Genomic DNA, 27,817 nt, shown 5'->3' on the forward strand with positions numbered 1-27,817 from the left:
AACTGCCCAGGTGGACAGATGAGGGGCTGGACCTTCGCCCCATAAACCAGAAAAGAGTCTGTGCTTTTCCACAGTCACAACAGCCAAGAGTTATGCACCTTTTACTGTCTGATCACAACAGATAAACTATGCCTGTAAGTAATGAGTGTACTATTCTGCTTTAGCAGGAAGAAGATGAGGGGTGGAAAATGTCACCGAGTGTTTTTCTTCATACAATGGAGGAAGGAAATAACGTATACAAAGGTCAGTTTAGCAGAATAGGCATGGTGACTGAGGTGTCCCTGTCCACCCATTGTGGCCTCAGCCTCTGCTGGGTAGAATTTGGTGCCCATCACAAGAGGTTGCAAACATGCAGTTCACAGCCAAGACCATCTGTCCATCTCTCTTTTAAAATTCCCTTGGTGGTGTATATATGCCAGTGCTACTCTCTCATTTCACCCCAGCTTCCTTTTCGCCCATCCCCTCCCGCCCCATGTCCTCAAGTCCGTTCTCTGTATCTGCATCTTTACTCTTGCCCTGTCACTAGGTTCAGCAATACCATATTTTAGATTCCATATATATATGTTAGCAAACGGAATTTGTTTTTCTCTTTCTGGCTTACTTCACTATGTATAACAGGCTCTAGGTCCATCCACCTCACTACAGATAACTCAAATTCATTCCTTTTTATGGCTGAGTAATATTCCATTGTATATATGTACCACATCTTCTTTATCCATTCATCTGTTGATGGGCATTTAGGTTGCTTCTATGTCCTAGCTATTGTAAATAGTGCTGCAATGAACATTGTGGTACATGTATCTTTTTGGATTATGGTTTTCTCAGGGTATATGCCCAGTAGTGGGATTGCTGAGTCATATGGTAGTTCTATTTTTACTTTTTTTATACACCACCAGATAAAATAGATGGCTAGTGGGAAGCTGCTACATAACACAGGGAGATCAACTCAATGATTGGTGATGACTTAGAGGGGTGAGATAGGGAGGGTGGGAAGGAGTTGCAGGAGGGAGGGGATATGGGGATATGTGTATAAATACAGCTGATTCACTTTGTTGTACAGCAGAAACTGGCACAACAGTGTAAAGCAATTATACGCCAATAAAGAGCTTAAAAGTAAAATAAAGTAAAATAAAATAAATTTCCTTTGGGTGGCTTCAAGGCACATAGCTGGTAAAAGAGCAAGATGAGAACATAATCTAAACCTCTATTCTGTTTTAAACCCTTAAGGCTCCAGCTGAACAGTCTCTTGCTAGGAATGAAAGGGAAGAAGGATTTTCCCTGGATTGTTTAAATTAAGAAAATCAGTGCCGTATGTACAGTAAAATGTTTTAATCCTATTAGACTAAGACGTGTGCCTGAACACTGACACCTAATTCTTTTGTCCCGTGTTTGGCCTACTTAGCAGAGTGTAATCTGGCTCATTCAGCAAGTGTATGAATTGGCCTTTGAGATATTCTCATTACAAGTTACTGGAATGTTTACCCAGTTCTTTTGGTTCTACTCCACCCTCGATATAAATCCCAACACAGAATGACCTGCCAAGGAGACCCTGGTCATTAGTGTTATTTGGAAATTCCTGAAAAATGCAATAAGGGTGTGAAGTAGAATATTTCCAGACTTCAGTCACAGGTGTGCCTCCTTCCTAATTCTGGTCTTACCTGGACATCACTGGTACTATTACTTACTTAATATCTATTTTTAATGATTCACAGTTTTTACCCCAATTAATTGAGCTTCATCCTCAGCAACTATATCAAAGTTGTTGCAGGTTTTATATGCTGGTTCTATAAAATAAGAATGTCTGTGGACTTACGCCAGCAGTCCAGGTTTGATCCCCAGTCAGGGAAGTAAGATCCCATATGCCACACAGCCAAAAAAAAAAAAAAAAGAAAAGAAAAGAATGTCCGTGTACCTCCTGAAATTCTGTCACTTACCGCCGGTGGCAAGGACCCTGCTCTGCCTGAGATGCTGAACGAAGGCAGAAGCACAGGGATAGGATGACCTCGGCAGGATTTGGCGACTGCTTTAACTGGGGAGGAAGGAGGTCAAAGGGTAAATTAACATTGATTAGGTGCCCAAGACATGGAAGGCTTTGTGTTTTCATGCCCATCTCACTTATCTTTACAACAACCAGGAGAGGAGAACATCACTTACCCCTGATCAGCAGATACTGATAGAAGACCTGCCTTCATTCAAGTTGAGAATATCAACTCTTTCTTTTTCTTTTCCATTATGGTCTATCCCAGGATATTGAATATAGTTCTCTGTGCTGCACAGTAGGACCTTGCTGTTTATCCATCCTGTATACTAGTTTGCATCTGCTAATCCCCAACTGCCAGTCCATCCCTCCCCCGCCTTGGCAACCACAAGTCTGTTCCCTATGTCTGTGAGTCTGTTTCTCTCTCAAAGATTAGTTCATTTGTGTCATATTTTAGATTCCACACATAAGTGATATCATGTGGTATTTGTCTTTCTCTTTCTGACTCACTTCACTCCGTATGATAATCTCTAGGTCCATCCATGTAGCTGCAAATGGCATTATTTCATTCTTTTTTATGGCTGAGTAGTATTCCATTGTATATATGTACCTCATCTTTATCCATTCATCTGTCAGTGGACATTTAGGTTGTTTCCATATCTTGGCTATTGTAAATAGTGCTGCAATGAACATTGGGGTGCATGTATCTTTTCAAATTATAGTTTTGTCTGGATATATGGCCAGGAGTGGAATTACTGGATCATATGGTAATTCCATTTTTAGTTTTCTGAGGAACCTCCACGCTGTTCTCCGTAGTGGCTGCACCAACTTACATTCCCACCGACATAAGAATGTCAGCTCTTTAATGAACAATGGTGCCAAGCATTCACTCTGGAAACATCCATTCACTTATGTATTCACTCAGCAAACATTGGTGGCCTCCAGTGTGCAGGTGCAATGCCAGCCTGGAGATACGAAGCTGGCATGTGCCACCAGCAGGCTCAGGACACACCAGGGGATGTGGCAGAGGATGAGTGGGGACCGTGGCACAGGTTGGGTGGCTTGTTAGGCTGGCTGCAGCCACCCCCGAGGCATCAGCCAGGAATCACAGTGGTCCACGCTGCAGAGCCACAGGCCTGGCTGCGGTCCCCCAGAATTCAGGGCTGTGTCCAAGAGAAGAGCTGCCATTTGTCACGTGATGTTACGTACTGATCTCTACACAGTCTCTTGTTTCATATTCTGCGTGTCTGTCACCGGCCTTGGAGATAATTTTCCAGGCCTTCGAACGCATCAGGTGATTGGCCAGCTCCTTTTCTTCTGACGACCTCCCTTCTGGAGCCCTGCCAGCTGTTCTCCTTGGGGCTTCCTTTGCCTTTCCTGACTGTCACCCCTTCATTTTGCTGTTACTCTCTCACTGTGGTGGAGCCTGTGCTCCAGGGTGTCCTGAAAGGGGCAGCTGGGGGAGGAGGGGGAGTTTGAGGTGCTGGGTACATCTCAATATTGTCTTGCACTCACACTCAGGATTTGGAAGGCCTGGCTCTCTTGGCCTCTGATGTAGCAAGTGGAGAAAGAAAGAAAAGTGGGAGAGAGCAAAATCCTCACCTACCTTAAGAGAGTCCGGAGCTCACGTCTGAAACTGACGAATCAAGAAACTGTGGTGTAAGCGTGTTATCAGACATTAGGAGAGGACCAGAGAAACAGCTAGAAGAGCCCTCGTGAAGCTAGACCGCTTCACAACCCCCTCCCGTGGGCCCTGTGCTCTTCCTCCCACTAGCTGCTCACACTCCCACCTCGGGGCTGTCGTATTTTCTGTTCCCTTTGCCTGGAATGCTTGTCCCTTCAGGCCTTCCTGGAGACCCATGTGGGGTACCAGTCTCCCGCCTCGCCTGCGCCTACCCTGACCCCACTTTACTCAGCTCCCTGACTTCCGTGTGTCTGTTTGCTGTCTCCCCGCAAGGGAGGCACCACATCCACGAGGCTAGGGCATGAATTTCATACTTTATGAATAAATCAGATTTACAAATAAATTTGAATCTATTCAATGCATTTTTGAATGAATGAATATAGGAATAAATGCCATTGGATGGTGTAACTGGAAGGCAGAGTTTTTTATTATACTGTTTTTCATACTCTGACTTTAAAATAAGGTGCATGCATTATTTTGATAAAAACAGAAATTAATCTGGGGGATATTTAATGTTCCCACGGGAAGCCTGCAAACCCTCCCAAGAAAGCTCTTGAAACGACCCATGCCTTGTGTGTAATATCTGTTTCCATGAAGGCTAAGAAAACACAAGCCACTCAGGAGCAGGAAACGTGAAGCGTGATTTTCCTAGTTGGCTATTGGGGCATTTGATGTGTTACGTGCCAGGTCTTCGGTAACTTACAGAAATTAAATGTTTTCATCTGAGAATTCTTTTCGTAAAAATCAAAAGTTTTTCCTCTCAAATGAAACATTAGCATTTTAATCACTGAGATAAAGCTCCCTCCTCTGTCATCCCTCAACGTGTGAATACTGTCTCAGCCCTGCTTTCCCCATTCTGGGATAAAAGCTCTTTCTCTGCTGTAGGAAAGAGCAGGGAGTTGTTTTCCTTTGAGAGCCATGAATAGCTTCCTGCATTTAGAAATGTCCATGAAATTCTTGAGCGGATTGAGAAGTGCCCTGTGCTAAAGTGTCATGAGAAAAGCAAAGTTGCAGTGGAAAACTAGGTCCATCGACGTCAACAAGAGGTGAAACTGGCAAAGGCTGCTCTGAACTGCTTTATCTGTAAAATAGTTACAGCTCCAGAATGCGAATGTCACAAGGTGCCCTTGCTTTTACATAAATAACCACGTCTTGTCTTCTTTTCTGTTGAATGTTCCATGTTCCTTTTATTATGAAATGCATTGCTTCCTGGTCCTTCTAAATCTATCCCGTGAAAAAGTAAAGTAGCTTCCTTTAAATAACAAAGCAGTTTTGCTCTAAAAGATCTTAGTGAAACAGGTGGGTTTTGCTGTGAGAGAAGGTTTAGTCATCATCCAAGGGGAAAATCCATTAGAAAAGAGTTGTTATTGGCAAATAGCACGTTTTAACACAGTTATAGTATTTTCAAGGGAGAAAACTTACTATTTTAAACCATAAAAAGAAGCATTATATTATTCCTACATTTCAGAGTTTTCCACAGTTGAATCTTATGTAAATTTCAGAAAATGTACAGAGAAGGAGCAGTTGCCTTCACGCCCATGAACTAGCTGTACCTTCTTGTCCTCACACCTACAAGCTCATCTCAGAATCCCCCTTCTAGGGGGCGTTTCAGGCCAAAGAAGAAACACTCAAATATTTATGACTTACATCATTTTTCCACATCGATGGGATGATATGCACACCGTGGCCAATGCATATTTTTCTTGCGCTGACTCTGATGAACAGATTAGACCTCTCCCGCTGGCACTCAACATGGAAATGATTATTTAAAATAATGAAAGTTTGGGCCCAGCTTTCCAGCCATTTCCTGTATGCCCATCCCTGTCACACGTGGTCCCCATCAGCCTTTTTTGGGTCTTCTGCCCCTTGGCGTTCACACTTCAGTCCCAGGCTAAATACCTGCCCCATCGGGGTGATGATTCCCCTTGAACTTTGACCCTCACCTCTGAGGTTGCCCTCAGACAGGCATCCAAGGAGGCACAGCCCCAAACTGCTCCTGCCCCATCATCCCGTCCCGTTGTCTGAGCCCCAGTGGCTGGACCACCTCTTGCGTAGCCGCCGTGCCGGGGAAAGGTGTGTGGGTGAGTCAATTCTATGAAAGTTTTATCCCCTCTATGATGTATTTCTTGTCTATTTCTTATAAATCCGCAGTAGCCACCCTAGAAAAGATTTGGGTACTTTCATCATCCTTATTTTCAAAAATCTGCCCCTGAAACTGCATCACCTGTAGATTTCTCCTTCCTACCTTCCCAGCACAGGCTGTGACCAGCCAAAGATTGGCCCCATTCAGGCCACACTGCCCTCGGTTGGCTGGTGGGAGGCCACTGAGCCCGAGAGCCCTTGCCGGGCCTCGAATGCAGACAGCCTGACCCCTCTGCCCAGCCAGCTGTCCATGGAGGGAGCCGGGCCCACCTGGCCTGTGTGTGTCCAGCAGCTTGTGATGACCCTTTCCGCTTCCAGAAATCTCCACGCCAGCCTCTGGCAGCAGCGTCAGGGTCTCCAGCCTGTGGCTTGCGGACCCCACCCACACTTCTGGAAAACTGGAAGTTGCGTACCCAAGTCCTGTCCTGTTCCACTTGTGTCCTGCGGGGTCCTGACTCGGATCCCTCTAAGAGGACAGGCCCACTGATCCTCGGCATCCGTCACTCCCACTTCGAGGACCTGCATGTGCTCTCTGGGCACAAGTGTTTTTAGAGCAGCCACTGTGCTGCCTGGTTCCTCGCCCCTCGGGAGGTGGAGGTTGTTGATAGAGGGAAGACCGTGAGACCAGCAGCTGGAAGGCGGTAGGATGGGGATCCACCTGACGGGGATTCCATCTGGCCGAGGCCTTGGGGAGATGCGCTTGCCCCGTCACCGGTTCTTGTGCATCTGCATCTGCATCTCATCGCCCTTTGCTCCGCCTCCCCAGGATCTGCCAGCTCGCACCACGTCTTGTCCTCTCCCCCTCCTTTCTCGTAGCTTCTGCTCATCCCCTGCCTCCGTGATTTACGTAGAGATCCCACCCTCGTGCTCGTCTGTTTGCTTACTTGACTCTCCAAGCATCTTCTCTGCCCTGCACCTTCACGGTTGCCACCTCTTGCTGCCTGTGCACCCGCCTGCCTGCGACTGTAACTGTCCGATACGTGTTGAGCGTGAGCGCCACTCCCTGCCTGTTGGTCAGCTGTGTCGGGGGACATAGTCCCGGCCAGTCTCAGAACCCTGTGGGTGCTCGTAGGGGAGGCTGTGCTTGAGAAGTTTCCGTCCCGCCACTCACCACCTGTCGTTCAGGCCCCGCACAACCCACTTTCTTCCCAAGCCATGGTCTGATGTCAGATGGATGGAGGTGGGGAAGCCCCCGCCTGGGCCCCATGGCATCAGTTGCCTCCCCAAGTTGAACAGCATCAGTGCTCCAGGGATGAGTTCCCAGTGAAGAGGCCCAGCTGGGTGGTGGTTGCAGATCTGGTTCCAGCATGTTTTCCATCACCTTCTGAACACAAATTCAAGGAAAAGATCTCATTTCCCAAACAGACAACTCCTGTCTGCCCTGGGAGATCCCCCAGTCCCATGGCCAGGACCCAGTGATCTACACTTCTGTGCACATTTGGAATTCCCCTTCTGAGAAAACAGCTTATTTCCATTTATTCCAGTGATACAAAATTACCCTTATTTCCTCTAGGGTCACATTTTTCCAACCATCCTTCTAACTGCCAGGGTAAGGCAAAGGGAAATGTAAAATGTGTATGATTTCAAAAACATCCAAAAAGTAATACAAAAATACAGCTGTTGAATTAAGGGTGAGTAATGGGTACTTGAGTGTTCAATGTTGGCTTTTAATAGAGGCCAGGGTAAGTCACTAGTAAGTTCAACTAGCAACAAAATCTCTCCTATTGTAGTGAATCATTTGAATAATAAAATTAATGTAAAACATATTATAAAAACAGTCACCTATAATTGTATCGATATACCACAATTAACATTATTTTGACATGTTTATAATCATATGGATGAATACTGTTTGTTTCATACTTTTTTATTGGATCTTTTCACATTAGCAGTTTTCTTCTTTATTTTTTAGATGTTATACAGGCACAATTCATCTGTTTGGGAAGTGGAAGAGAAGGACATAGGGTAGAAAATGGAGCTTGTGTTATATCTCACAAAACTGCATTCGTTAGTCTTTAAGCTGAAAAAAATTTCACTTTCTCTTTCTTTATCCTTCTGGAGTACAGACCTGTGGAAGAATCAAGATGAATCGTGGAATTTCCCACAGAACTACGATCCTGAACTGATCAAGGAGGACAAACGGAAAGAACTAGAGTCAGAGATCAGGGTGCAGGTAAACCTGCTTTTATGTTGTAGTCTTAGTAAGTCATTCACTGCAGTGCTTTGTTACAGCTTCCTGTTAATAACCTACCCGGACTTTAAGCTACTTTTAACTTCACAAAGAAAACACAAGGCATGCAAGTCATCTAAATGTAGCGTCTTTTGTATTCACCTAGGTTGACGAGCTGATGAGACAGGAACTAAAAAACTTAAAACTAGCTGTAAACAGAGAGAAGGAATTGTCAGTCAAAACAGGAAGGAAGAAAGGTAAAAAGGTGAGTGGTGCTTGCACACGGGAGGCAGAGGGCAGATCCAAACTGTGACCAGGAGCCAGGAGCCCGGCCCCCACGGCCGGTGGCCTGTCCAGGCATGCTGCCCTCGAACCCGGGCTGCCCCAGGCTGCTTTGCCAGGAAACGTGCCTGCCTTTGATGCACTTACCTCCATCCACCATTTAGCCCTCAGGGTTGTGGGCTCATAAAAGGGATAAATCCAACAGTCTGGGAATAACCTCCCCACCACCATCACTGCAGCTCCGTGGTACCCAAGCCCCGCAGGTAGGATGAGAATTACTGGATGAGCTGGGGCGTGTGCCTCAGATGCCCTCCCGTCTCTCCCTGTAGATCTGTCTGTAAGGGAGGCCGGTGCCAATCAGTAGGTTCTCTGTGAGTCAGGGAATGCGATGAATTGAATTTTAAGTTGCCACCCATCCGTCTCACAGTGGTTTAGAGCAGCCAGTTGGATCCCAGTATTCGATATTCATGTGTTAGGGTCCTGTGTGATAATAGAAAACACATGTGTGGTCCCTGCCCCTGGCAGTTGGCAGGGAGCTCCTAGAACCCTTGTACATTCCTAAAGGATGAGCACACTGGAAGCATCTTTTGTTACTGTGAGGCAGTGCTGGGTGGATACCTGCACAGCTCCCGGGTGCGGGCTGGTTGCAGGGAAGACCGAGCCTTGAGTAGAAGCCTGGAATTCTCAGCTTCCCCCACTCCCGTCCTCTAGAGAGGGGAGAAGAGCTGGAAATGGAGTTAATACCTGATCAAGCCCACATGAGGAAGCTGCCATTAAACCCCAAAAATAGTGAGGTTTGGAGAGTTTCCGGGTGGGTGAACACATCCACATACCGGGAGGGTGATGCACCCCAACTTCACAGGGGCAGAAGCTCCTGCATTCAGGACCCTCCCAGACCTTGCCCTACACACCTCTTCATCTGGTTGTTCTTCTGTATCTGTTGCCATATCCTTTAATCAACTGGTAGATGTCAATGTTTCCCTGAGTTCTGTGAGCTACTCTAACAGATTAATCCAACCTGAGGAGGAGTTTGTGGGAACCCAGGATTTACAACCAGTTGGTCAGAAACACAGGTGACAACCTGGACTTGGAGACTGGCATCTGAAGTGGGAAGTGGGAGCAGTCTGGTGGAACATCACCCTGAACCTGTGGGATCTGACTTTATCTACAGGTAGACAGTGTCAGAATTGAATTACATTGTAGGGCCCCCCAGCTGGTGTTGCAGAAAATTGCTTGGTGGGGGAAACCCCCGTATATCTGGTGTCAGAAGTGTTGTGAATGTGGTCCATTTTGATCCAGGATGCTCCAGGCAGAGGAGCTGGCAGGGGTGCGGGCAGCCTTTGCCCTTTGAAGGCTTTCTTGAGTTTCCATGGCCCATCAACCCTTCCTGGGACTCATGCATGCTCTCAGAGTTTGTCACACTCCCTGCTGCATTAGTGACTAGTTTTGCCAGCCCAGTGGCTGTATGATGTCTTTACAGTGGCTCTATCCCGATACCTTTTGTGTTGATTTTACAGTTTATAGTTTTACAGTCTAACTCTGACTCCAAATGTCCTTCGTGGGCCTCTTCTGAGGCTCCATCACTGTAGGCTGATGAGGGTTCTCTGTAGGCTATTCCCTCATCAATAGGTGAGAGCACCTGTTTATGCTACCTGGTGACCCTATTAATGAATTTCCTGTCTTCAAAAAGTGATGCTTTATTGACTGAATGTAGAAATCAAGCCAAACAAAACAGGAAATGAAGACAGGAGGTGACTGTGCCCCTCCAGCTGAGAACAGGCTTCCTCCTCTTACCCAACAGCTGATCATCTGTCTGGCCCAAGTGTACTGCTGCCCCCTCTCACTCCTTACAGCCTCGTGTCTGCCCTTACCATATCCGAACTCATGATATGTCACAGGGTGGGGTCGCTGTGAATTTCCCTCTTGGAATTAAACTGGTTGAACACACAGTAGATGCAGTCAGGGTACCCCAATAGCTTGATGGTAATTGTGTAACTGTAGAGTTTTGAGTTCTCAAAATTCCAATCCAGGTGACCTTGGGAGACATATATATGATTTAATTTCATAAGCTGAAACTTAATTAGCTATACTAAATCCCCTCTTTAAGAAGACCATTAGCAGAAGAGGAATGGGAAAACTTGAGCATGAAAAAAGACTCAGATGGATAGAATATGGCAGTATTATTCCAGCATTATCCAGAGAAAGTGACTTGGTCAGAGATTATATAGCAGCCTGAGTGCTCCTTTAGAAATATAAACATGACCTTAGCATTCCATGCTGAAACCCTTCAATAACACCCCAATTCCCCCAAGGATAAAGATGACAATCTTCTGCCAGGCCTACAAGGCCATGACCAACCTCGACAGTGTCCTCTTCTTCAGGCTCATCACCTACCTCTCCCTCCCTGGCTACACTCCAGCACCCTGACCTTCCTCTTTGTCCCTCAAACACATTGTGCTCCCTCCCACCACAGGGCCTTTGCATATGCTGTTCTCTCAAGAACTGTCTGTACTCTCACACCCTCAATCCCAAGCGTAGTTAATCTGTACTCTTCCCTAGGATCTCAGTCCAAGCCCCTCTTCCTCAGGAGAGCCTTCTAGGACCTCCAGAGTAAGTCTGTTTGCTCTACATACACTTGATACTATGTACTATGTATTCCTGGTGCTTTATCACAGTTTTAGTGTTATATTTACTGGTTAGATCATTTTGTTAGTATCTGCCTTTCCAAATCTACTGAAGGGCCATGAGCCCAGAGACTATGTGACTGTCTTTTCTACTCACTGTTGGAACCTTTTCTGGCACATAGCAAGTCCTCAGCACATATTATTGAATGAATTAATTCATCAAATCTAGATCCTATGCAGATTGACCCCATAGGCTAAATAAGTGCCTCAAGATGTCACAGTATTGCATCAGTAGCAATTCAGAGCATCCAGCCACCTCCTTTGCTTATTCTATACTCAACAAGCAACCTTCTGATGAGTTATTGTGGTTTCATGTTCATTTCCTTACCAGAGAGAAGGCTACAGAATCTGTTTCCCTTGGCAATTATATTTCACATTATAATTTAATCTACTTACATTGCAGTCTGTTCCACCTTCTCTTGTGATTTAGAGATCCAAAATCAGATCTTGGGGGACAGATCGTCTTCAATAATTGTTTCATTTAATTAGTATTTATTGAGCACTAAATGCCAGGTACAGTTCAAGGCATTTGAGATACAAGAGAGAACAAGACAGACAAAGAGTCTGTACTGACAAAAACAAGTTTCCAGATATGCAGGACTGTGAATCAACCCTAGATGTGCTGTCACCCCCATTATGACATCACTGAATGAGGCCCTGTCTCTCAGAGGCCATCTCTCTGTCTCAAGTTCCTCTCTTGTTCTAATCACAAAAACAGTTTAAGGACATAGGAATTCCTGAAGTGGCCGTGAAGCTCCTTGAGGATAAAATTCTTGACTGGCTCTATTTTTTGCATTCCCCAGAGTGCTAGCATATATAAATGAAAAAAAATATGCTGTATTTAAATAGAAATTTAGAATCTGCTTTTAAAAGAAACAAATGAACATTCTACAATTTAAAACTGTGGTATCCAAAATTAAGAAGTCTTCTAACTGGTTTAACAACAGTGTGGACATAGCAAAAGGCAGGTTGATCTTAAAGACAAGCCAATAGGAAATTCAAATTGAAGTACAGAAAAAATAATACTAGAAAACAGAACAGAGAAGAAGAAAGATTTGAGACATGGTCAAAAGTTGTAACATATGTGCAATTAGAATTAGCTCCAAAAGAGGAGAATGGAACAGAAGCAATATAGGAGAAAGTAATGCTTGTGAATTTTCCAAATCAGGTGAAATACCAAAGCCACAAATTCAAGAACCTTACTGAGGTCCAAGAAGGATGGTTATGAAGAAAACCACATCTAGACACATCGCAGCCAAAATGCTGAGAGTCAAAGATAAAAGGCAAAATCTTACTAGATTTTTTTAAAAGGCACATTTCCTTCAGGATAACAAAAAACAAAACTACTAAGTCTCTCAACAGAAACCATGGAAGCCAGAAGGAAGTGTAAACGGCATCTTTAGAGATTGGAAAGAAATAACTGCCAACCTAGGATTCTATACACAGTGAAGATATCCTTCAAAAATGAAAGTAAAATAGAGACAAACAAAATCTGATTTGACTTACCAGCAGCAGACCCATAATCTGAAAATACTGAAAGGATATTCTTCAGCCTGAAGGAAAATAATCCCAGATGAGAGAACAGAAGTATAAGAAGGAATGATCAACTCTTAAAAATATAAAATTTGGGTTAATATAAAAGGCTAACTATTCTTAAAATATTCTGGTTTTTAAAGCAAGAATAAGGGTCTATACCATATATACAAATAAAATATATAACAGCAGCAGCAGAAAAGGTGGGTGGGAGGAAATGGACTTGTGAGATTAATGCATTGTTCAGGGAACCATAAGGAGTTAATTTAAGGTAAATTGTAATAAACTAATGATGTATTTTTTAATTTTTAAATCATACTAAAATGTATAGCAGAAAAGTAATAGTGAAGATAAGTAGAAAAATTAAAAATAATTAATGAAAAGAATATAGGAAAGGAAAAATAGGAATAAAAAGAAAAGCAAATAATAAATAATAAAAAGAAAGCAAATATGAATATGATAGAATTAAATTCAATTAATTTAATCCATAATTACATGAAATGTAAGTGAACTAAATGTTCTACTTAAAACACGATTGATCAATAGGATTAAGATGGCAGAGTAGGAGGACCTGCGCTCACTCCCTCTTGCAAGAGCACTGAAATTACAACTAACTGCTGAACAATCATCGACAGAAAGACATTGGAACTCACCAAAAAAGACACCCCACATCCAGAGACAAAGGAGAAGCTGCAACAAGATGGTAGGAGGGGCGCAATCACGTTAAAATCAAATCCCATAAATGCTGGGTGGGTGACTCACAAGCTGGAGAACAGTTATACCACAGAAGTCCACCCGCTAAAGTGAGGGTTCTGAGCCCCACGTCAGGCTTCCCAACCTGGGAGTCCAGCAACGGGAGGAGGAATCCCCAGAGAATCAGACTTTGAAAGCCAGCAGGATTTGGTTGCAGGACCTCCACAGGACTGGGGGAAACAGAGACTCCACTCTTGGAGGGCACACAAAAAAATGTGCTCACCAGGACCCAGGGGGAAGGAGCAGTGACCCCACAGGGGACTGAACCAGACCTACCTGCTGGGTTGGAGGGTTGCCTGCAGAGGTGGGGGGCAGCTGTGGCTCACCAAGGAGGCAGGGACACTGGCAGCAGGGGTTTTGGGAAGTGCTTATTGGTGTGAGCCCTCCCAGAGTCCACCATTAGCCCCACCAAAGAGCCTGTGGGCTCCAGCACTAGGTGGCCTCAGGCCAAACAGCCAACAAGGTGTGAACACAGCCCTACCCATTAGCAGACAAGCAGATTAAAGTTTTACTGAGCTCTGCCCACCAAATTGGATTAAAGCTTTACTGAGCTCCGCCCACCCAGCCCTACCCACCATCAGTCCCTCCCATGAGGAAGCACACAGGAGGCTCCTAGATAGCTTCCTCCACAAGAGGGCAGACAGCAGTATCAAGCAGTATCAGCAGTATTTCGTCTTGTGGAACTGAAAACCACAGCCACAGAAAGACAGAGAAAATGAAAGAGCAGAGGACTTTGTACCAGATGAAGGGACAGGATAAAGCCCCAGAAAAACAACTAAATGAAGAAGAGATAGGCACCCTTACAGAAAAAGAATTCAGAATAATGATAGTGAAGATGATCCAGGACTTTGAAAAAAGACTGGATGCAAAGATCGAAAAGTTTGCCAAAGACCTAGAAGAATTAAAGAACAAACAAACAGATATGCAACACAAAAACTGAAATGAAAAATACACTAGAAGGAACCAATAGCAGATTAGCTGAGGCAGAAGGGCGAATAAGTGACCTGGAAGACAGAATGGTGAAAACCACAGATGCAGAAAAGAATAAAGAAAAAAGAATGAAAAGAACTGAAGACAGGCTAAGAGACCTCTGGGACAATGTTAAATGCACCAACATTCACATTATAGGAGTCCCAGAAGGAGAAGAGAGAGAGAAAGGACCTGAGAAAATATTGGAAGAGATTATAGTTGAAAACTTCCCTAACACGGGAAAGGAAATAGCTACCCAAGTGCAGGAAGCGCAGAGAGTCCCAGGCAGGATAAATCCAAGGAGAAACACGCCAAGACATATAGTAGTCAAAGTGACAAAAATTAAAGACAGAGAAATGTTATTAAAAGCAACAAGGGAAAAATGACAAATAACATACAAGGGAACTCCCATCAGGTTAACAGCTGATTTCTCAGCAGAAACTCTGCAAGCCAGAAGGGAGTGGCATGATATATTTCAAGTGGTGGAAGGGAAGAACCTACAACCAAGAATACTCTACCCAGCAAGGATCTCATTCAGATTCCATGGAGAAATCCAAAGCTTTACAGACAAGCAACAGCTGAGAGAATTCAGCACCACCAAACCAGCCCTACAACAAATGCTAAAGGAACTTCTCTAAGCAGGAAACATAAGAGAAGAAAAGGACCTACAAAAACAAAAACAAAACAATTAAGAAAACGGTACTAGGAACATACATATCGATAATGACCTTGAATGTAAATGGACTAAATGCACCAACCAGAAGACACAGACTGGCTGAATGGATACACAAACAAGACCCATATATATGCTGTCTACAAGAGACCCACTTCAGACCTAGGGACACATACAGACTGAAAGTGAGGGGATGGAAAAAGATACTCCATGCAAATGGAAATCAAAAGAAAGCTGGAGTAGCGATACTCATATCAGATAAAATAGACTTTAAAATAAAAAATGTTACAAGAGACAAGAAAGGACATTACATAAAGATCAAGGGATCCATCCAAGAAGAGGAGATAATTAAAAATATATATGCACCCACTATAGGAGCACCTCAATACATAAGGCAAATGCTAACAACTATGAAAGAAGAAATGCAAGGCAGAAATAGAGACACAGGTGTAGAGAACAAACACATGGACACCAAGTGGGGAAAGTGGGAAGGGTTGGGGGGGAATGAATTGGGAGATTGGGATACCAAATTTTACACTCTAAATATATGCTGTTTATTGTCTGCTAACTTATCTCAATAAATGTTCTTAAAAACAAACAAACAAACAAAAAAAACCACAATGATTGCCAGACTGGAAAAAATGTTATTTATAAGAAACACACTTTAAACATAAAGAATAGTTATGTTGAAAATAAACTGTAAACTATAGATGGTAAACTATAAACCATCAAAGCACTAGCCAAAAGATAGCTAGTGTAACTCAATATCAGACAAAGCAGGCTTCAGATAATAACACCCTGCACCATCCAGACACCTCCAGTGCACACCAGCAAAGGCTGCATGGGGAGCCTAGACTTCTTTCCTTGTGAAGATGTGGGACACAACCCAATACCCCCACTGGAGTGGTGTCAGAGAAGGCCAAATAAGGAACCAAGACCTTCATCCCTGCCCCTTGGTAGTGAAGCTTTTCCATCCACTATGTCAGTGGAGACCACATGGGGAATCTATCTGGACTCCACCCCCAACCAGCAATAACAAGGGCGCCTCTCCCTCCCTGCTGGGGTGGATCAGGGGAGGCCTAGTGGAGAGTCAAGAGTTTCACCAATTTCCAGTGGTAACAAGGCCACCTTCACCTCAGTGTCAGCGGAGACCACATGAGGAGCCAGATCTCCCAGCCCCATCCAGAAATATAAAGAGCCCTTACCCACAATAGAGTGGGGAACCTAGACTTCTACCTCCACCTGGCAATAACAGCACAACATGCACGCACGCGCGCACACACACACACACACACACACACACACTATTTCCTTCCCCTGCCAGAGCAATGTCAGAGTTAAAACAGGAGATTTAAATTAAATTCAGAGTCTCATTACGTAATACAAAATGTTTATGTTTCATTGAAAGTCACTCATCATACAAGAACCTGGAAGATATCAGACTGAAAGAAAACCAATGATAGATGCCAAGTCTGAAACGTCAGAGACGCTGGAATTATCTGACAAACGTGTTAAGGCAGCCATGATTAAATTGCTTCAGTGAATGATTATAAAGCTGTTAGATGCAAAAACAAAACAAAACAAAACCAGAAATCCTCAACAAAAAGTAGAAGATATAAAGAAGAACCAAATAGAAATTTTAGAACTGAAAAGTTCTGTATCCAAAATACTGGATGAGCCCAGCAGCAGAATAGAGCAGACAGAACAGAGCAGAAAGAATCAGTGAACAATAGAAATTACCCAATCTGAACAACAGAGAAAATCAACTTTAAAAAAACACCAAACATAAAATCAGGGACTATGGGACTATTAAAAAAAAAGCTTATATTTATATCTTCAGAATCTCAGAAGAAGAGAAAGATGAGGCTGAAAAAGCACTTAAAGAAAGAATGGTTGAAATCTTCCCAAATTTGACAGGAGATATAAACCTGCAGATTCAAGAAGCTGAATGAATCCCAAACAGGATAAATGCAAATAAATCTGACCTGAGACACATCATAAATACGTTTCTAAATACTGAAGGCAAAGAAGTAATCTGGAAAGCAGCCAGAGGAAAAAAAAAATGACCCTTTACCTGTAGGAGAAAAACACCGTAAATGACTATGGATTGCGCACCAGAAACTGAGACTGGAAGAAAGGGCACAATACTTTTTCAAGTGCTGAAATAAAGTAACTGCCAACCAGAATCTATACCCAGCAAAAATATTCTTCAACTGTGAAAAGGAAATCAAGATATTTTCAAATGAAGGAAAACTAAGAGAATTTTTCACCAGCAGAATCACCCTGAGAGAATTTCTAAAGGAACTTCTTTAAATGGAAAGAAAAGAGAAAAAAAAAAAAAAAAAACCAAAAGCCTGGAGCATCAGAAAGGAAGAAAAAGCTTGGTAAGCAAAAATATACTTAAGTAGAATAGGCTTTTCTTCCCTGTCTAAATTATGTTATTTGATTGAAGCAAAAATTATGGCACTGTTTGACATGGTTCTCAATGATGCAGAAGAAATATTTAAGACAATATTACAAATGACAGGGGGAGGGTAAAAGCATGTAAAGGGAATTAAGATTTTTCTACTTCACTCAAAACGTGACATGACAGGACGCAGTCATTCCCACAGAGAACCAGCTGAACACCAGCAGACGGCCTCGGACACCGGAAAGGGCTGCGGAGAACCTGACATAGCCGACTGAATATTCGTCTAATCCAATACTTGGACATTAGTCTGAGGCTTGGACAGTCTTCTATAAACACCTCTATCACCAGGACAAGCAACCCCAAAAGCTTGGACAACCATGAGGAAACAAAGAAACACCATGCAGGCAAAGGAGCAGGAAAAAAACCCACAAGACCAAATAAATGAGGAGGAAATAGGAAAAATGCCTGAAAAAGAATTTAGAGTAATGATAGTAAAAATGATACAAAATCTCGATAACAAATTAGAGAAAGTACAAGAAACAGTTCATAAGAACTCAGAAAAACAAACAGCAATGGATAACAAAATAACTGAAATTAAAAATACTCTAGATGCTCTAACCAGCAGAATGACTGAGGCAGAAGAACGAATAAGTGAGTTGGAAGATAGAATGGAAGAAATAAACGCCACAGAGCAGGAAAAAGATAAAAAAATAAAAAGACTAGAAGACAGCCTCAGAGACCTCAGTGATAACCTTAAACGTACCAACATTCGAATTATAGGCATCCCAGAAGAAGAAGAAAACAAGAAAGGGTCTGTGAAAATATTTGAAGAGGTTCTAGTGGAAAACTTCCCCAACATGGGAAAGGAAATAATGAACCAAGTCCAAGAAGCACAGAGAGTCCCATACAGAATAAACCCAAGGAGAAATACACCAAGACACATATTAATCAAACTAACGACAATTCAACACAAAGAAAAAATATTAAAAGCAGCAAGAGAAAAGCAACAAACAACATATAAGGGAAAACCCATCAGGATAACAGCTGACCTTTCTACAGAAACTCTGCAGGCCAGAAGGGAATGGCAGGATATACTGAAAGTCCTGAAAGAGAGAAACCTACAGCCAAGAATACTTTACCCAGCAAGAATCTCATTCAGATTTGAGGGAGAAATCAAAAGCTTTCCAGACAAGCAAAAGTTAAGAGAATTCAGCACCACCAAACCAGCCTTACAACAAGTGCTAAAGGAACTTCTCTAAGTAGGAAACACAAGAAAAGGAAAACACCTACAAATACAAACCCAAAACAATTAAGAAAATGGTAATTGGAACACACATGTCAATAATCACTTTAAATGTAAATGGATTAAATGCTCCAACCAAAAGACACAGACTGGCTGAATGGATACAAAAACAAGACCCTTCTATATGCTGCCTACAAGAAACCCACTTCAGACCAAGGGATACATATAGACTGAAAGTGAAGGGATGGAAAAAGATATTCCATGCAAATGGAAGTCAAAAGAAAGCTGGAGTAGCAATACTTATATCAGACAAATTAGACTTGAAAATAAAGACTATTAAAAGAGACAAGGAAGGGCACTACATAATGATCAAGGGATCCATCCAAGAAGAACATATCACAATGGTAAATATCTATGCCCCCAATATAGGAGCACCTCAATACATAAGGCAAATGCTAACAGCTATAAAAGGGGACATCGACAGTAACACAATTATAGTGGGAGACTTGAACACCCCACTTACATCAATGGACAGATCATCCAAACAGAAAATAAATAAAGACACACAAGCTTTAAATGACACATTAGACCATCTCGACTTAATTGATATTTATAGGACATTCCATCCAAAAACGACAGACTACACTTTCTTCTCAAGTGCACACGGAACATTTTCCAGGACAGATCACATCTTGGGTCACAAATCAAACCTCAGCAAATTCAAGAAAATTGAAATCATATCAAGCATCTTCTCAGACCACAACGCCATGAGACTAGATATCAATTACAGGAAAAAAACTGCAAAAAATACAAACACATGGAGGCTAAACAATTCACTATTAAACAACCAAGGAATCACTACAGAAATCAAAGAGGAAATCAAAAATTATCTAGAAACAAATGACAACGAAAACACAACAACCCAAAACCTATGGGACGCAGCAAAAGCAGTTCTAAGAGGGAAGTTTATAGCAATACAGTCCTACCTTAAGAAACAAGAAAATGATCGAATAAACAACCTAACCTTACACCTCAAACAACTAGAGAAAGAAGAACAAAGAAACCCCAAAATGAGCAGAAGGAAAGAAATCGTAAAGATCAGAGCAGAAATAAATGAAAAAGAAAGGAAAGAAACCATAAGAAAAATAAATAAAACTAAAAGCTGGTTCTTTGAGAAGATTAACAAAATTGATAAACCATTAGCCAGACTCATCAAGAAAAAAAGAGAGAAGATGCAAATCAACAGAATTAGAAATGAAAAAGGAGAAATAACAACGGACACCTCAGAAATACAAAACATCATGAGAGACTACTACAAGCAACTATATGCCAATCAATTGGATAACCTGGAAGAAATGGATACATTCTTAGAAAAATACAATCTTCCAAGACTGAACCAGGAAGAAATAGAAACCATGAACAGACCAATCACAAGTACAGAAATTGAGGCAGTGATTAAAAATCTCCCAACACACAAAAGCCCAGGACCAGATGGATTCACAGGCGAATTCTATCAAACATTTCGAGAAGAGTTAACACCTATCCTTCTCAAACTCTTCCAAAATATTGCAGAAGGCGGAGCACTCCCAAACTCATTCTATGAGGCTACCATCACCCTGATACCAAAACCAGGCAAAGATGTCACAAAAAAAGAAAACTACAGACCAATATCACTGATGAATATAGATGCAAAAATCCTCAACAAAATACTAGCTAACAGACTGCAACAGCACATTAAAAAAATCATACACCACGATCAAGTGGGGTTTATCCCTGGGATGCAAGGATTCTTCAATATACGCAAATCAATCAACGTGATACATCATATCAACAAATTGAAGGATAAAAACCATATGATCATTTCAATAGATGCAGAAAAAGCTTTTGACAAAGTTCAACATCCATTTATGATAAAAGCTCTCCAGAAAATGGGCATAGAAGGAAATTACCTCAACATCATAAAAGCCATATATGACAAACCAAAAGCCAACATTGTTCTCAATGGAGAAAAACTGGAAGAATTCCCTCTAAGAACAGGAACAAGACAAGGGTGTCCACTCTCACCACTGTTATTCAACATAGTTTTGGAAGTGTTAGCCACAGCAATCAGAGAAGAAAAAGAAATTAAAGGAATCCAAATTGGAAAAGAAGAAGTAAAATTATCACTCTTTGCAGATGACATGATACTATATATAGAAAACCCTAAAGACTCTACCAGAAAACTGCTAGCACTCATTGATGAGTTTAGTAAAGTAGCAGGATACAAAATTAATGCACAGAAATCTCTTGCATTCCTATACACTAACAACGGAAGAGCAGAAAGAGAAATTAAGGAAACTCTCCCATTCACCATTGCAACCAAAAGAATAAAATACCTAGGAATAAACCTGCCTAAGGAGGCAAAAGATCTGTATGCAGAAAACTTTAAGACATTGATGAAAGAAATCAAAGATGACATAAACAGATGGAGGGATATACCATGTTCCTGGATTGGAAGAATCAACATCGTGAAAATGACTGTACTACCCAAAGCAATTTACAGATTTAATGCAATCCCGATCAGATTACCAATGGCATTTTTCACAGAACTAGAGCAAGAAATCTTACGATTTGTATGGAAACGCAAAAGACCCCGAATAGCCAAAGCAATCTTGAGAAGGAAAAATGGAGTTGGTGGAATCAGGCTTCCTGACTTCAAACGATACTACAAGGCCATAGTGATCAAGACAGTATGGTACTGGCACAAAAATAGAAAGGAAGATCAATGGAACAGAATAGAGAACTCAGAAGTAAGCCCAAACACATATGGGCACCTTATCTTTGACAAAGGAGGCACGAGTATACAATGGAAAAAAGACAGCCTCTTCAATAAGTGGTGCTGGGAAAATTGGACAGCATCATGTAAAAGAATGAAATTCGAACACTTCCTAACACCATACACAAAAATAAACTCCAAATGGATTAAAGACCTACATGTAAGGCCAGACACTATCAAACTCCTAGAGGAAAACATAGGCAGAACACTCTTTGACATACATCAAAGCAACATCCTTTTTGACCCACCTCCTAGAATCATGGAAATAAAATCAAGAATAAACGAATGGGACCTCATGAAACTTAAAAGCTTTTGCACAGCAAAAGAAACCATAAACAAGACTAAAAGGCAACCCTCAGAATGGGAAAAAATAATTGCCTATGAAACAACGGACAAAGGATTAACCTCCAAAATATACAAGCAGCTCATGCAGCTTCATACCAAAAAAGCAAATAACCCAATCCACAAATGGGCAGAAGACCTAAATAGACATTTCTCCAAAGAAGACATACAGATGGCCAACAAACACATGAAAAGATGCTCAACATCACTCATCATCAGAGAAATGCAAGTCAAAGCCACAATGAGGTATCACCTCACACCAATCAGAATGGCCATCATCACAAAGTCTGGAAACAACAAATGTTGGAGAGGGTGTGGAGAAAAGGGAACTCTTCTGCACTGTTGGTGGGACTGTAAGTTGGTACAGCCACTATGGAAAACAATTTGGAGGTTCCTTAAAAAACTACAAATAGAACTACCATATGATCCAGTAATCCCACTCCTGGGCATATACCCAAAGAAAACCATAATCCCAAAAGAAACTTGTACCATAATGTTTATTGCAGCACTCTTTACAATAGCCAGGACATGGAAGCAACCTAAATGCCCATCAACAAATGAATGGATAAAGAAGATGTGGCATATATATACAATGGAATATTACTCAGCTATAAAAAGGGATGAGATGGAGCTATATGTAATGAGGTGGATAGAACTACAATCTGTCATACAGAGTGAAGTAAGTCAGAAAGAGAAAGACAAATATTGTATGCTAACTCACATATACGGAATCTAAAAATGGTACTGATGAACTCAGTGACAAGAACAGGGAAGCAGATACAGAGAATGGACTGGAGAACTCGAGGTATGGGAGGGGGTGGGGGGTGAAGGGGAAACTGAGAAGAAGCGGGAGAGTAGTACAGACATATATATACTACCAACTGTAAAATAGTCAATGGGAAGTTGTTGTATAACAAAGGGAGTCCAAATCGAGGATGGAAGATGCCTTAGAGGACTGGGGCAGGGAGGGTGGGGGGGAATCGAGGGGGGGGCGTCAAGGAAGGGAGGGAATATGGGGATATGTGTATAAAAACAGTTGATTGAACCTGGTGTACCCCCAAAAAAAAAAAAAATAAAATAATAATTAAAAAAAAAAAAAAAGTGACATGAGTAGACTCTGATAAGCTGTGCATGTATAATGTAACACACCGAGCAACCACTAGAAAAGTATACAAAGAGATACACTCAAAGAACACCATCAAATGAAATTCTAAAAAAGTTCAAATTACCCACAGGATTACAGGAAAAAGCAAAAACCTATAACAAACAAAACAATAAAATTAAATGGTAGACAAGTGCTAACATATCAATAATTACATTAAATGTAAATAGTCTAAAATACAGCAATTAAAAGACAGAGTAGCAAAGTAGATTTAAAAATATAACCCAACTATATGCTGTCTTCAGGAACCTCATTTGATATATAATGATATAAGCAGGTTGTAAGTAAAAGGATGGAAAAAAATACATCATGCAAACAATCAAAAGAAAGCAGGAATGGCTATTCGTGTGTCACATAAAGTAAATTTCAGAGCCAAGAAAATTATCAAAGTTAGGGAAGAACTTATATATGATAAAAGAGCCAATCCACCAAAGACATATTAATCCTAAATGTGCATACACCAAACAACAGACCTACAAAATATAGGGAGCAAAAACCAATAGAACTGAAAAGAAAAACAGACAAATCCACAATTATAGTTGGATTCATTCTCAAGAATTGATAGAATACTAGACAGAAAATCATCAGCAAGGATATTGAAGAACCCAACAACACCATTGACAAAGAGAGTCTAATTGAAATTTATAGAACACTCCACCCCCACAAATAGAATACATATTCTTTGCAAATGCCCACAGAATGTATTCCAAGATGGACCTTATCTTGTGCCATTATACAGACCTTGACATATTGAAAAGAGTTGAAATCATGAAGAGTACATTCCCCTACCACAGTGGAATCAAACCAGAAATCGATAACAGAAAAATAATAAGAAAATCTCTGAACACTTGGAAGCTAAACAGCACATCTCTAATTCATAGAACAAAGAAGAAACAAGAGAGATCAAAACATATAATGAAAATGAAAATGCAAGATATCAAAAATATCTGGGACAAAAATAAAGTAGTCCTGAAAGGGAAATTTATAGCACTTAAATACATAGACTAGAAAAAGAGGAAAAAGCTCAAATCCATCATCTAAGCTCCCACCTTCAGAACCTAGAAAAAGAAGAGAAAAAAAACCACAAAGTGAGCAGAAAGAATAACAATAGAGAGCAGAAATCAATAAGATTGAAAACAGAAAAACAATGAAACAGAGCTGGCTCTTTGAAAATTATCAGTAAAATTGACAAACCTCTAGTAAGTCTGACAAAGAAAAAGTCACATATTACCAATGTTAGGAATGAAACACGAGGTACCATTACTGACTGCAGACATCAAAAGAATAATAAAGGGGTACTGCAGACAACTCTACACACATAATTTGACAACTTACACGAAATGCACAGACTATTCCTACAAATACAAACTACTACAACTCATTTAATATAAAATAGGTAAATTGACTAGCCCTAATAACTATTAAGGAAGTTGAATTGTAATTAAAACAATTCCCCAGGTAGAATCTCCAGGGCCAGATGGTTTCACTGGAGAATTCTTCCAAATATTCAAAGGTAAATTAACACCAGCTCTACACAGTCATTTCCAGAAAATCGAAGAAGAAACACTTCCCAATTCATTTCATAACAAGCTAGTGTTACCCTTAAATGAGAACCAGACAAAGGCAGTACCAAAAAAAAGAAAACTATAGGCCAATATCCCTTATGAATATAGATGCAAAAATTCTTAACAAAATATTTTCAAATAGAATGCAACAATAAAGAGAGTTATAAACCATGACCAAAGGGGATTTATTCCAGGAATGCAACCCTAGTTCAATATTTGAAAATCAACAATGGAATCAACTATATTAACAGACTAAAGGAGAAAAAAATCACATAATCTTATCAATTGATGCAGAAAAAGCATCTGACCCAATTTAATACTCACTCATGATAAATCTCTCAGAAAAATTAGGATAGAGAACTTCCATGACTTGATAAAGAGAATCTACAAAAATACCTACAGCTGGCCTTTTATTTAACAGCGAAAGACTAAATGCTTTTCTTCTAAGACTGGGAACAAGGCGAGTGTGTCCACTCACTGCACTTTTATTAAGCATAATGCTAGACGTTTTAGCCAGTGCAATAGGGCAAGCAAAGGAAGTGAAAGAAATACACAGTCCCTACTTGCAGATGACATGATTATCTATTTAGAAAATCTCAAGGAATCTACGAAGAAACTCCTAGAAGCAAAAAAGTGTGTTCAGCAAGGTTGTAGGGGAACATATAAAAATCAACCGTATTTCTGTTTACTAGCAACGAACAGATGGACACCAAGATTAAAAATACAATATCTCTTAAAATTACTCAAAAATGAAATACTTAGGTGTAATGCTAACAAAACATGTATAGGACTTGTATGTTAAATTTTTACCGTGCTGACGAAAGAAATCAAAGAAGGTCTAAGCAGATAGATATACTGTGCACATAGATTGAAAGACAGAATGTTGCAAAGATGTTCATTCTTTGCACCTCAATATACAAGATTAACCTAATTCTTATCAAAATCCCAGAAAGATAGCTTATAAACATAGACAAGATTATCCTAAAATTTATAGTGAAAGACAATCTAGAATAGCTAAAACAATTTTTAAAGAGCAATAAAGTAAAAAGAATCCATCTACCCAATTTCAGGTTTCATTATATAGCTATAGTAATCAAGACTGTTTGCTTTCAGTAGAGGTTTAGACCATAGATCAGTGGAACAGAACAGATGGCTCAGACATAGGCTCATACAAATAGGCCTGACTGATTTTTGACAAAGATGCAAATGCAATTCAAGGGAGGAAGGATAACCTTTTCAATAAATGGTGGCTGGAGCAACTGGACATCTACAGACAAAAAAGAAAAAAAGAAAATGAACCTTGACCTAAGTCTCAGGTATTGTACAAAAATTAACTCAAGGTGGATCATGGACTTAGATGGAAAATGTAAAGTTATAACTTTTAGAACAAAATACAGCAGAAAATCTTTGGGATCTAAGGCTAGGAAAGTGTTCTTAGAGTTAAAATCAAAAGCACATATGTGTTAGAGGAAAATTTGAACGTTATCAAAATTTAAAATGTTCTTGAAATACCCTGTTAAGAGGGTGAAAAGACAGGCTACAGATGGGGACAAAATATTTGTAAAGCACATATCTAATGAAGAGTTAGCATGTAGAACATACAAGGAACTCTCAAAACTCAGTAGTTAGAAAGCAAAATAATCTGATTATAAAATGGACAAAAGACGTGGAGACATTTCACCCAAGTGAATGTACAGAGGGAAAATGAGCATAGGAAACATGTCCAACATCATTAGCCGTTAGAGAAATGCAAATTAAAACCACAGAGATGGGACTTCCCTGGTGGTCCGGTGGTTGGGACTCTACACTCGCAATGCAGGGGGTCTGGGTTCGCTCCCTGGTTGGGGAACTAGATCTCACATGCCGCAACTAGCAGTTCGCATGCCGTGGCTGAAGACCCCACATGCCACAGCTAAAAGACCCCATGTGCTGCAGCTAAAAGATCCCACATGCTGCAACTGGGACCCAGCACAATGAAATAAATAAATACTTTTTAAAAAAAATGAGAAATCACTTCATACCCATGAGGATGGCTAAAATAAAAGCAATGGCAACACCAATTGCTTAAGAGGATGGGGACAAACTAGATCACTTTTACATGATTGGTGGGAGTGTAAAATGGTATGACCACTCTGCACAAAATTTGAGATTTCTTAAAAAACTGAACGGGCAAGTACCATACAACCCAGCAGTTGCACTCATGAGCATTTATGAGTTTATGAGTTCAACTCATAATAGCCCCAAACTAGAAACAGCAATTTAAAAAAAAGAATGAATTATTCATGCATACAATGACCTGGACAGATTTCCTGAGAATTATGATGAGTGAAAAACAAAAAGGTAACATATGCTATGATTCTGCTGATAGAACATTCCTGAAAGGACAGAGTTGTAGAAATAGAGAACAGATTAGAGGTTTCTAGTGAAGCTGGGGTTGCCGTGGAAGGGAAGTGAGGGTGGCTCTCACAGAGCAACTTGAAGGATCCTTGTGGTATTGGAAACGTTCTGCATCTCAACTGTGTCAGCATCAAATCAATATCTTGGTTGTGACCTTGTGAGACAGTCCTGCAAGATGTTACTCTTGGGAGAAACCCGCTAAAGGTTACATCTCTCCATATCCGTTCTTACAACTGCATGTGATCTACAGTTATCTCAAAATAAAATTTTTAACTTTCAAAATGCTGAAAAACATGAAGTATAGCCACATGTAACCGCATATGTGAATCTTGTCATCGTAATACTGATTGGAGGAAGCCAGACATAAAAGAGCTTATACTGTAAGATTCCATGTCCAAGAACAGGCAATGCGAATCTGCAGAGAGGTCAGAGGGATGGTTATTTGCAGGCTGGAAGGCAGCATGAGAGAGTATTCAGGATTGGCAAATATATGTCCTGTATTTTAAACTGGGTGGTGGTTATATGGTTAAATGTAAAAATCAAATGTAAAAAGTTCATCAACCTGATGTGGGTATACGTCACATAAATTATGCTGCAATAAAAATAATAAATGAAAGCATGGAATGAATGGGGAAATGGAGGATTGAAAGAGGATGGAGCATTAAATGTCCATTGACAGCTGAGTGGATAAAGATGTGGTACATACGTACAATGAAATATCACTCAGCCATAAAAAGGAACGAAATTGGGTCATTTGTAGGGATGTGGATGGACCTAGAGTCTGTCATACAGAATGAAGTAAGTCAGAAAGAGAAAAACAAATACCATATGTTAACACATATATGTGGAATCTAGAAAAATGATACAGATGAACCTACTTCCAGGGCAGGAATAGAGACAACAGACGTAGAGAACGGATGTGTGGACACGGAGGGGAAGGGGAGGGTGGGATGAACTGGGAGATTGGGTTTGACATATATACACTACCATGTGTAAAATAGATGGCTAGTGTGAA

The 27,817-nt window shown here is 41.0% G+C and overlaps 1 protein-coding gene across 4 annotated transcripts in view; it reads left to right on the forward strand.

The window, feature by feature from the left end:
* The window catches only part of IQCA1 (IQ motif containing with AAA domain 1), a 169,333-nt gene that overhangs the window by 88,392 nt on the left and 53,124 nt on the right, over positions 1-27,817 (forward strand). For 2 of the 4 annotated variants that reach the window (XR_009055021.1, XM_057744334.1), the window contains exons 9-11: positions 165-243; positions 7,871-7,977; positions 8,141-8,239. Coding sequence is in view for 3 of the 4 variants with exons in the window: in XM_057744334.1 (XP_057600317.1) it covers positions 165-243; positions 7,871-7,977; positions 8,141-8,239 (285 nt within the window). In the remaining variant the exon portion in view is untranslated. The remainder of the gene's footprint in view (positions 1-164; positions 244-7,870; positions 7,978-8,140; positions 8,240-27,817) is intronic. The other 2 variants (XM_057744335.1, XM_057744336.1) reach the window with 2 other exon arrangements.

This window comes from Hippopotamus amphibius, chromosome 8 (assembly GCF_030028045.1).
Source record: "Hippopotamus amphibius kiboko isolate mHipAmp2 chromosome 8, mHipAmp2.hap2, whole genome shotgun sequence".
NCBI lineage: Eukaryota > Metazoa > Chordata > Mammalia > Artiodactyla > Hippopotamidae > Hippopotamus > Hippopotamus amphibius.